Source organism: Danio rerio, chromosome 11 (genome assembly GCF_052040795.2).
Source record: "Danio rerio strain M-AB ecotype USA chromosome 11, GRCz13ab, whole genome shotgun sequence".
Taxonomy (NCBI): Eukaryota; Metazoa; Chordata; class Actinopteri; order Cypriniformes; family Danionidae; genus Danio; species Danio rerio.
In genome coordinates this window covers 5,520,105-5,532,464 of record NC_141031.1, presented here as the reverse complement: position 1 = coordinate 5,532,464, position 12,360 = coordinate 5,520,105, and the positions used below count along the sequence as shown (strand labels likewise).

At 38.4% G+C, this 12,360-nt stretch overlaps 1 protein-coding gene across 3 annotated transcripts in view; it reads right to left on the bottom strand.

Annotated features, from left to right (window-relative positions):
- Positions 1–12,360, bottom strand: part of ptprga (protein tyrosine phosphatase receptor type Ga) — a 514,388-nt gene that overhangs the window by 115,839 nt on the left and 386,189 nt on the right. For all 3 annotated transcript variants that reach the window (NM_001329864.1, XM_087272537.1, XM_087272538.1), the window contains 1 exon segment: positions 3,552–3,709. In NM_001329864.1, coding sequence (NP_001316793.1) covers positions 3,552–3,709 — 158 coding nt within the window.

Below are 12,360 nucleotides of genomic sequence, written 5' to 3'. Positions count from 1 at the left end.
AAGATCCAGTCATGCACCACACACACACAGCGGTTCCTGATCCTGACTGATTGCATACACACAGCTGGAGGATTGTCAAAAACTGATTGCATGGATTGTAATGTCAGCACACATACACATGGCTGAGTCTTGTTATACTGAACTGTGAACCTTACAATGCATTTTCCTTGCCTTGTCTTCGTTGTTTGAACCTCGCGTTGTTTGTTTATTAAGGATGATTCATCGGAAAAATCGGCCTTCTGCCACTTTTCCAAATGATCAACTTGAAGTCAAGTTATTATTCATTGCTCTTACAACTGAGATCGACAACAAGACTTTAATCAGGTAGCGTAAAATAATCTTGGTCCAGATCTCTTCAGTATCAATCCTGAAGAATTTTGCTCTAATAAGCGTTCTTCCTCTACATTTTGGTGTAAACATTTTAGTGTAATTTTTACATCAAAATAACTTCACATTCCTTAAGCCCTGCTCACACTGGGAGATTTCAGCCACTATTTTGTCATCTGAGACAAGTTTGGGAAATCCTAGAAGATTCCTGAAATCTAGGTTAAAATCTGTGCTCTTTGGTCGTGGGTTTGACATGTTCACTGACAGTCCGTTGCGATCAGATTTTGTCTTCGATGAAGTTTTGGCAGTGTCAGAAGATTTCAATCACTTTCCAGCAGTGTGACAACAGCTGCGATGAGCGTCAATCCAAGAACCAATAGGAGCTCAGAATCTGATGACACAATCCATGAGACAATTCAAATGACCGTGGGGTAATGTCAAAACTTTTTTCTTCCTGGTTTTATTATTAAGACACGCCGTGTGCAAAATTGCCGCTACTGTGAGGATTCATTTCAGTGATAGTCACGAGTAGATGACGTTAAACTCCAGGAGGCGGTCGGCGCCAATAGCCTAGTGGTTAGTGCGTCGACATATAGCACCGAGGTGCTCGCAGCGACCCGAGTTTGATTCCCGTCTCGAGGTCCTTTGCTGATCCTTCCCATATCTCTGCTCCCCACACTTTCCTGTCTCTATATCTCCACTGTCCTATCAATAAAGGTGAAAACCCCTAAAAAATAATGAAAAAATAAATAAAAAACTCCGGGGGGCGTTTTCTTCCGTGTTTGGCGCGTCCTCATTGTCGTTCAGTCTGACTTTATGACAGCTGAGATCTAACAGTGTGACATGGGAGCCATGTTGGTGCAGTCTGACATGCTACAATCGTTCAGGATTAAAAAAATTCTCACAGTGTGAGCTGGCCTTTAACAAGAAGAATTAAATCAGAAAAAAGAAAAAATAAGAAAAAATAAAAAAGGAGGAGAGGGTAATTTACATCAAATAAAAATGAAATAAAACGTTATTAAATGCACTTTCAGTACAGAAAATGCACGTATACAATGATCTTAGACATAAATGGTAAAGGAGGAGCAAATATTAACCGTTTTAATTGCTTCTCTATTTTTAAATCACTTTTCTATCCGTTTAAATATCTTTTTCTGACCTTCACACAGCTGTTCATGTTGCTTGTTAGCATGATGACGATGCTCCATTTTTTTAGTGGTTGGTTTTGTTATATTAGAGTGTAAAAGCTCAGTTTGAGAGTATTTCTTATCAATCAGAGCTCAGGAATGGTGCCGAGAGGGAGGACAGGATGAATGTGCGCAAGTCGAGCTGAGCAGCGCATACTAATGGAGAAGCATGAGTCAGTGTGCCCCAAGTCTGAGGTCTCGTAAGGTCCATTCAAACAATAACCAGTGCTGTTTTCTTTTGTTTCTCATACAGTTTAAGCTCAAACCCCAGGTGTTTTACACGAGCTCTGTTTAATAAATCTGAAGCAGTTTTAACGCCTCAGACATTCCTCAACTAGGTCAGCTTCATGATAATTAAGCATTTTTTCTCTGAGTGTTGCTTTGAATAAAGAAATGATTTGTTCCCAGATTTATTCAGCATAATTTGGAGTTTTTCTTAAAAGTCTGCTGAAGCGGCTTGAAATGCACAGTTTTGTTCAACGTGTGACGTATTGAACAATTCAAAGTTTCAAGTGCTTAAAAAAACTAAGAAAACAAATCAAACACTTTAAAATACAATAAATTTTACAATTAAGTTTGTCATTCTGTGAATAGAAATACAATAAAATGTATTCTTGCAAATTTTAATGTATTTTCTCAGACTTAAATTTAATTAAAAAACAAAACAAAACCAAACAAACCGAAATTCTGAAATGACTTCAAATTCTGAATATATATATTTATGTGTGTATATATACACACACACACACACACACACACACACACACACACACACACACATATATATATATATATATATATATATATATATATATATATATATATATATATATATATACATACATACATACATATACATATTTATATATATATATATATATATCCTCCTTTGTTGTGCTTATGTAACTTTTGTATTGTTCCGCACTGTTTTGTTCAAAAAGTATTTTTTATTTCCTTTTGTTTTTACTTTACAATAATAAAAAGAATTTCGATGCTTGTTCAAATTACTTTTTTGAAATGACCTGAATCAACACAATTGTTGAGTTTTTTGAGACAACTAAATTGTTTTAATTTCAGTCCACTTGAATGTTAATAGTTAAATGAATTGATTTGTGTTGGGACAGCAGGAATGATATCTGTGGAACCCTGCATTTATTTACAATGTAATATGTTATTTGAATGTGTCTTGTGATGTAGATTGTAGATATAGGAGAAATAACACATGAGTAGCAGTGCGAGATGTCCGATAACTCGACACTGGTGGGAGGCGTGGAGGCCAAATACCTTGGTGTCCCACCAGTGACAATATAAAGCAATATCGTACTGCTATGAGTGTGATATTAAGTTTATACAACAGTTAGCCAGGATAATTGCGTATATAAACAATGAAATCCAACACAGAGAGTCTAAAAACGCCTTTGTATGAGGAACTACTTTCTTCCACTATTCATTCACATCTGCTGCTTACGTCAGAACAGCAGAAACTGTTTACTGTTAATCCACACTTGCACTTTAGAGCTAGTGTTTGAATGATTTTCTAGTGTAATGTCTAAAGTTATGAAAAAACAGCTGATTTTGCTCACATTATTAAGATTATAAGGCTGAACGGTATAAAATGTCATCAGTCTACAGAGACTTCCCAGTATTCCTCTGTTGCAATTGGGATATCAGAATAATTAACCCCAAAATAGCCAAAGCAAAGCAAACACTAGCAGATTACTGTTGTGTTTGCGAAAAAGAAAAACGCTAAACACATGCGGGCATTTCTTCCTTTTTTTCTGTTTACTGAACTACACTACAGGAAACAGGAGACCCATAAGAAACAAACAGATGGCCAACCAAAAAAGTAACTCAGGGTTATACAAAGAGTGGCCAACAAAAAATACACACATTCCTAATAGGTGAGTCCCACCTCACACTCAATACAATACACTTACTATAGTATAAATACAGCACTACAACTTGTTGAGTTGTAGAACTTGTTGAGAAAACTTAAATAGCTTGAAAAGCATGTTCATATGTGCAGCAGAAACATACCTGTTTGTATGAGAGGAGCACGGGCCGGCTGAAGACGATCCACTCCACCACTTTACTGCAGGGTGGTGTGGTCAGAGAGCCGATGTAGCGGTAGTAGCTCCCGATGGAGGATGGCAGCAGGTCTCTCAGCACAAAGGGCTCTAGAAAAGTCTCTTTCTCTGAAAACAAATAATAAAGAAGAAGTTTAATCTAAATGGTGTTTGCTAAAGCCTAAAGTGTACTTCAGTGTCAAATTCATCATCAGATCATTATTTGTGTACTGTAGATGCTCCACACACATGCACATTGAATTGTTTGCTGCTGCTTTGTTTGTCTACATGTAGTCAACACTGAACCGGGCCAATGTTTCCCACTTGGCAAAGAAATGGAGGAGAATGTCCAAGATCAACAACACAATAAACACAGCAAATTACTGCTTTTTTTATCACAAACAGTTGTTTAATTCTACTAAAGGGCTCAATTGAAGAATGTTATCAGTCATTAAGGAACAACATATTCAGAAAATACAATATCATGTCCAATAGACAAATTGCAATGCTTGGAAACTTGCGCACGCCCTAATATATAGCCCTAATATATATATATATATATATATATATATATATATATATATATATATATATATATATATATATATATATATATATATATATTAGGGCTGGGGGATTTAGCAAAAAAAAAAAAAATCAAGGTTTTTTATTAAAGCTTGACCGATTTACGATTTTGATTTTTTTTTATTGTGTTACTAGTCTTCTCAAAAGATTACAACAACATGACTGAAGTAGCATTCTCTTTAAAAGTAACTTGAAAAACCATCTGGTTAAGGAACGTTGTATTTTTAATGGCCATGTCATACAAAAATCGGTCAAGTTGTTAATAAATGTAAAACAAATTCACAAGTTAAATAGCGTTGCTGAAGATTTGAATAAGAAATATTTGTGTAAATATTGCAGTTGCAGGAATTCAGAGGTATTTTTGCAAGTTTTTCTGAACCTAGAAAAGATTGGCTGTCAGCTCGGCTTTGGCTTTGTCTTCTGATTGAATGACAGGTTGTAATGCTGCTGCCTTTTTCTTAAAAAGTTACAGTAGAAGTAAAGGACTGAACATGGAAACTGTAAAGCCTAATTTAAACCAATGTGTGAAGTTGATGACGGATAGCAGGAGCAAATACCAGATGTGTATCCAATATAAAATAATATATTTAATCTATTTTTCTTTTTCCCCCTTTTAAATACAGATCATTTGATGCGCTTTGCTCCACTCTCTGTATTATGCTGCCTGATCTGTCTGGTTTAACTAGGTCCGCTAAATGACGTCATGGGGGCGGGTACTTTCATTTTCACTGCTATCTCTACTCGTTTTCAAACCAAAAGATCGGCACGTTTTTTCACATGGCAGGCTTTTACATCCTTCATACATGTTGAGAACGAGTTTATCGACTTGATGAGGGAACCCTAGTAGCAAAGAATTCTGGCCCAGATTTGGCAAAAAGCAGGCATTCATCCGGCACTGGCATACAGCATGTGGGCCAAACATGGCCCGGGTTTGGCAGAGGTGGCACCGTTTTTAAGGCGGCACACAATATTTGGGCCAGATGAAAAACGTAGTATTTGGCCCAGATTTAAAAATTTGATAAGTGGGCCATGTGAGTTTGGCCAGTCTTGACCCACATTTAAAATACACTAAAATCATTTTTGAGTAAAGAAAAAAAATTCTACCAATCAGGTCACTTTGAGAAAAAGCGTGCGCATAGTGTGCCTAAAGCGCATAACTCCATGGGTTTATCAATTTCATTGCAATCGTGACACACCAACCTATCTGGCCCAGTTCAGGCCCAGTTATGAGTTATTAACTTGGCTGAGACTTAGCCCAGATATGGTCTGTGTTTGGCCCTTGTCTGGAAGCCAGGTTTGGTCCAGTCATGTACCGTAATTCACTGCGGCATGTGGGCCAAGCAAAACCTGATTGTGTAGGCCAGAGCTGGGCCAGAGAAATATTGCTATGTGGGAATATGTCTTGACAATCCACACAGACGTGCAACAAGTAAAATCCTACATGACTTCACGCTTTAACAGGCAGTCAAGCCGGTCACACACCAGAAGTGCCGCGACACGGCGCGCACATGACAGTTTAAACTATCACACACCAAACGCGCACATTTGCATGATATTTATGATGAAACTAATCAGATGGCGCTCTGTGGGCCAGAAATATGAACTGCTTCGTGAATCGTGGCTGGGCGGCGCCGGTGTGTGTATAGGAACCTGTTTAGAATTCTAAAATCCATGGCGCTGCGTGGTGCTGCGCGGCGCGTCGCCGAGAGGCGCTTCTGGTGTGCTTCCTGCTTCGAACAGAGAGTGAACCAAAGCGCATTGGTGCCATTATAATGTATTAAATATATATTTTTTTAAAAATCGCAATTTCTCGATTTGATTCAAAATTAAATTGTCTTAAAACGTAAATTCGAATTAATCGAAAAAATCTGAAAAATTGCCTAGCTCTAATATATATATACCCTGATAAGACTTTTTATACAATAATAAAAATATCTTTTGAATAGGGAGGACTGATGTTTATTACTTAACCTATTCAGCCAGAGCTGCTTACAGAGCCGATACATTTTGATTGTTCTCCTGGTACACAAACTGCAGATTATATCATATATTATATCATTATATTATCAAAATATGAAATTTGAAAATCAGAATCAGTCACGAGAAGGATTTAATTATCTGTTATCAGTTCAAGTGTTTCATGTAGTGCATCTCTAGTAAACACTCATATTTACTTTAGACAGTAAATCAATCTGGTTATGAAACTCAAATAAACAAAGAGAGCAGCTGTTATCTCTGTATTGTCCTAGAATTTTTCCTCCAGTTGTGACTGTTGCCAGTCCAAAAGCAGACACAGGCCAGACTAAGATGTTCGCGCTGAGGATGAGTTGTGCTTTTAGCGTTTAAAGCCACTCAATCCTCGAGAGGACACAATCAGCAGATTTCTACCCATAATCCTCCTCTGATTGAAACGCTTATCAGTTCCATCCAACAATGCCTGCCCAACATATGGCTGGCCTGGCGACACGATAAAACCAGAACTGATAAATTACACAGCTTTCCTCTTGAGTGCTTCTTGTTCTGATTTTCAAACATTTTGCCTGAAATCATCATGAACAGATGCGGAAAGCTGATTGGTTTGTTGCAGTAGTGGTTTTTTGTTTGACACACAAACAAAAGTACATGGCTAGCCCACTGACCCATATTCCAAGTCTAACATTGGGAATCCTGCTCAAAGAAGCTTAGCATGCAGACAGCATCTGATTTGGAATTGTCATTGTAGGTATCCCGCCCCAAAAAAAAACTCAATGCAGACACGTCGTTGAGCCATCGGTTCAATTCCACCTGTCGGAAATGAATTACCAATCAGAGCAGCTATGACCGGGCCAATGGAGACTTCAAAGGATCTCTACAACACTGAATTAATGGACTTGTAATACATTCCATTGAGGAACAGAGACCTCATTTCAGTGTTTTGATTTATGCGCCCTAGAGAAGTGACGCTCGCTTGAGTGAACAATGCTTGTGTGTGGTCCACGAGGGGACGAACGTGAACTCAACACAACACGCCACTACCAATCACAGCAGGGTTTAGAGATACTGCAACCTGATAGCCGTCTCATTATCGCTCACTGTGAGCGAGCGAGCAAAATAAACAGAAGCGAGCGCTCATTTATATGCGTCTGGATGGCTAGTGTGTAAATGGGAAGCCTAACATGCCTTGTGTTGTGTGTATATTGAAGTTAAGGTTGAATGAATGGTAATCCCCCGAAGGTTGGACTGGGAATGCAGAACTAGAGAGAGAGAAGCTTTTGCTGTGCCTCGGTGGCATGGTAATGGATGCCACAGAGCACTTTTCTGTCACGCGCACACACAGCCACAGGGCAAACGCTCCAGTCACACATCCGTGTCTGAACCCAGCACGCCGCGGACTCTCTCCGCCACACGCAGTCCCGCTGCCGAAACATCTCTCAAGAGGTTACATCAGCTGCCGCGCACTAGGAGAATGTGCAGAGCCGGTACAACAGTCAAAACATTAGGATATTTTGCTCGTACTATTTCAGAAGGATAAAATCAAGCCCATCATTTGTTCTCATTAAATATTCAGTTTTAGACCGAAATGCATTAGAATTCGTTCATTTTCCTTCGGCTTAGTCTCTATTTCAGAGGTCGCCACAGCAGAATGAACCGACAACTAGTCCAGCATATGTTTTACACAGCGGATGCCCTTCCAGCTGCAACCCAGTATTGGGAAACACCCATACACACCATACCCATTCACACACACACACACACACACACACACACACACACACACACACACACAGGACGATTGACTGGAAGAGAAATGGTTGTGTCCAACTGAGCCTGGTTTTTCTCAAAAAACTTTTTCCTTCAATTTTGTCTATTGGTAAAGTTTTTTATTTCTCACCACCATTGCCACTGGCTTGCTTGGTTGGGGAACTGCGCATCGATGGATTTGCTCTTCAGTGTTTGGACTTCATTCAGTCCATCAGTCGGACAGACGGTTGCTCGACAATTGCATCCAACGGCTTTTCGTACGAGAACAGCACGGGCGCGAACGGAGCGCGTTCCAGAGAGGCATTCGAGATGTGAAAAAGCGTGTCGCAGCAGCCTCTCGCGGATTCGCAAAAACAAAAACTGCACAAATACGTACCTCCCGGGACATATTTCGCGGAGTACAGAAACGTCCACGGGATTACGTTTCCACAATGAGCCAGGGTTGGGATTTCCCCTTGGGGCACCAACAACAGGCACTACGTCATAATCACGCCCTCTACTAAGAGAAAGCTGATTGGTTAACGTGGTGGGAATGTCAGCTGAAGTGTTTGCGCAAAAACGCTCAACTTGCGCCACATCATTGACGCCATGTCATTCACGCCGCCTCATTTGTGCGTATCGTGCTGCATGATGTTTATCCGCATCTTTGCATCGACTTTACATGTAAATTACCTGCGCTTGACGCTTTATCCGCGAATGTGAATGCAGCATAAAGGTTTCAAAGCTTCTAAAGCAACCACTACTATCCCTGACCATCTCATGCTTAAGACCCCTTGCTTAATATAACCTCCTAATATACTATTTTGGATCCCTACCACAGTCGCCACTTATACTGTATGTAACAATTACTAAAATTCATGAGCAAAGACGATAGGGCTGAAAATGTATCCTCCTTGATCTCCTCGTATCATAAATTTGAACATTTCTTATCAAGAGGCTTCATTTCCATAAATAGTCTGAGTAGAGAAGGTACTCATTCTATATTGTACTCCATCAAACTCTGAAAAAGTGAGGAATTTCCTGATCTCCATTATATGTCCCCTTTAATAGCCTCAATAACTCTGAAACTACATTCACGAGTGAAGCCAAATCCAGCAGAGCAGCTCTATATGAACCTCATTTGTCCCCACCAAAGACATTAAAATGAAGCATGCGCTACATGGGAGATTCGTTAAAGCCTGCTCATGTTAACGTCAGAGGAAAGAACAAAAGCTTACATGCTTGAATTAAGCATTCGCGAGTTACATGTACCCAGAGGGCCTTTATAACGTGCCTGCATGTGTCACCACGGCCCCAAATTCACTGTAATGTGTTTGAAGTAAAAGCAAACGCACTAACGTTCACATTCGCAGAATGCTCGCTATCCTGTAATATGCGAATGGGTGTTTTGCATGGCACGTACGCTTCTAATGGGTGGTTAAATATTAAAAGAAATTACCGTAGGAGCCTAATGGATGAGCGCTTAACAAGACAGCTCTCCTATTTTTAAATACAGCATGCAAATTGCACTTCTCAACACAGACGCAAGTGCCAAATCTACCTGGACACTTCTCGAAGTCATAGTCGGGCTGGGCAGGTTTGAATGTTCACGTACGGCTGCATGCATGTCAACTGCGCTGCAAATCGTTTGGTTAAGCTTCCTATGCGTTGAGTGTGTCTGCTGAAGGAGATCAGCAGGCTGAAATTATAGACATCTGAGCGCTGACAGTGGAGACGCGGCTCTGAATATGTGCAAGACCCCCTGCTCCTATCTGTCTGGGATAAGAAGAGAGAACGCAGCTCAAACCGACTTCCCGCTGAGAAAACACACACATGCACCTTCATCCCACCCCTACTCGAACCCTACTGAGCAAACAAGATCAACACGCTCCAGCAAACAGGCTGCAATAGCCTGACCGGTGTGGACAGAGTGAATTAAAAGGATGAATGAATGTGCCTCGGTCTGCCCTGCAATCGCAATTTATTTGTTAAATCAAAGGGTCAAGATTTGGCTGCGGATGCTGTGAATATCAGCCAAAAAACAACGCTTTTCTCAGTTTAAAGGCAATCAAAAGAAAATGTGTATTCTTATTAAGTATAACTCAACCAAGCAGGGGTGCGTTTTCCAAACAACGACAGAACCTGTGGCTGAACTATCATAGTACTATGCATCGTTTGGGAAAAGAACGATGTGGTGACGTGTGTTTCCTGAACTGTAGTTTCTCTGTTGCAGATCTATTGTGTGAACCATGTTAGATATAATGTAAAACGCCCATAATGATGCTCTAAACGTGGTGGAGTATCAACTTCTTGAGAGAAAACCTCATAATTATATTGTTTTACATGCACACGCATTTAAAAAAAATCCAATATTAGTTTTGGTAAAAACATGCACTCGCTTTCCATATTAATTGAAATATATGTAAACGGCAGATATAGGGCCCATATTTTCTTTACAAATATGATTAATATTCATATTCTATTATAAAACATTTTATAAACCACTTTATTAACACATATTCTAATCTCATATATAAATTATCATGTGAATGGTTGTAATTTGCAGTACAAAAAAAATACTTAATAATAATAATATTAACAATAATGGGGCAAAAGGGTTTTGCAGTGGGTAGCACAATCGACTCACAGCAAGAAGGTTGCTGGATCGAGCCCCGGCTGGGTCAGTTGGCATTTCTGTGTGGAGGTTGCATATTCTGTTAATAATAATAATAATAATAATAATAATAATAAATTAATGATAATCATAACAGTAATAATAACAATAATAATAATAAATTAATGATAATCATAATAATAATAATAACAACAATAATAAGTTAATAATAATGATAATAATAAATCAATAATGATAATAATAATAATAATATTGAAAATAATAATAACAAAAACAATAATAAGTTAATAATAATAATAATAACAATTTATAGTGATAATAATAATAAGTTAAACAAATTATTATTATTATTCATATTTTTTATTTTTATTATGAATAATAATAATGATAACAATAATATTAATAACAATAACAATAATAATAATAATTTATTATTGTTATTAATATTAAGTAGGATATTGTTTATTTACTGTTTTTTTCATTTATGAAACATCTGCTTTTACAATTTGACACATTCAAGGCACTGCAGAAATGTTCAAACCAATAAGCCCATGCCGTATACAGTACAGATACATTTCCTAATGAATGGCCTAATTTAAATTAAAACCATTAATGTATGCTATATATTTTTGTTCTCACAACATTTGGAAACATCGCCTCCCAACAAGAAGGTCGCTGGTTCAAGCCTCGGCTGGTTCAGTTGGCGTTTCTGTGTGGAGATTGCATGTTCTCCCCGTGTTCGCGTGGGTTTCCTCTGGGTGCTTCCGTTTCCCCCACAGTCCAATCACATGCACTATAGGTGAATCTGGTAATTGGGTTCGTAGTGTATGTGTGTGAATGAGAGTGTATGGGTGTTTCCCAGTAACGGGTTGCCGATGTAAGGGCATCCGCTGCGTAAATATTATGCTGGAATAGTTGGCGGTTCATTCCGCTGTGGCGACCCCTGATAAATAAAGGGTCTAAGCAGAAAAGAAAATGAATGAATGAATGAACAAATGAAGATTTGAAGACGTTACATAAATTTAAATAATAGGTCACCAATAGCTTTTCTCATGAGCCACGGCTGCGTTCAAAATGACATAAATGTTTTCAAAGTGCAAACATGAAGATTGCTAAAACTAAACTATAAAAATAATTTGAAAGCAAATTACAACTAAAAGTGATGACTTTAACGCTTTTACCTTTAAATCATTCCGAGTTTAAATGTTGGAACGTTCTAAATGAATAGGGCATAGGAGAGATAACTGGGAATAGGACACAACCAGGAATTATTATTCTACAGCTCCAGAGGTGAAGTTGCATTCGTACAAGTTTGCGACGCAGTTTGCCAATGTTAACTGAAACGATGGATTTGGGAAACGCCAAATCAACAAACTATGTTTGTAACTACGGAAATTGCGACCTTTGTTGGCTAACGATGGTTTTCAGAAACACACCCCAGACTGAATGATTGATCGATTAATAAATGTCACTTCAAGCTGAATACTAGTATCTCGAAAATGATCTAGTAAAATATTATGTACTGCCGATCAGTTAGAAATGAGTTATGCTCAGAAATGTGTTGAATAAAAAATCCAGAACAGTAAAATATAAAAGAATTATTTATTTATTATTATTATTTACTTAAAAAAGCAAACATTTTTACATTCAGTGGTTCTTCTGTACAATTGTATTTATTATTGAGCTTGTCTCATCATTTGGCCATGGATTCCTATTTATTTGTTATTCCTTTTATCTGTCAGCGGAGTGGTGGAGGAACCGGATATTAAATAAAATATTTTTAAGATGTTTTTTTGGATCGCCATCCCCAGGACCTGAGCTTCAATGAGAAACCAGAATA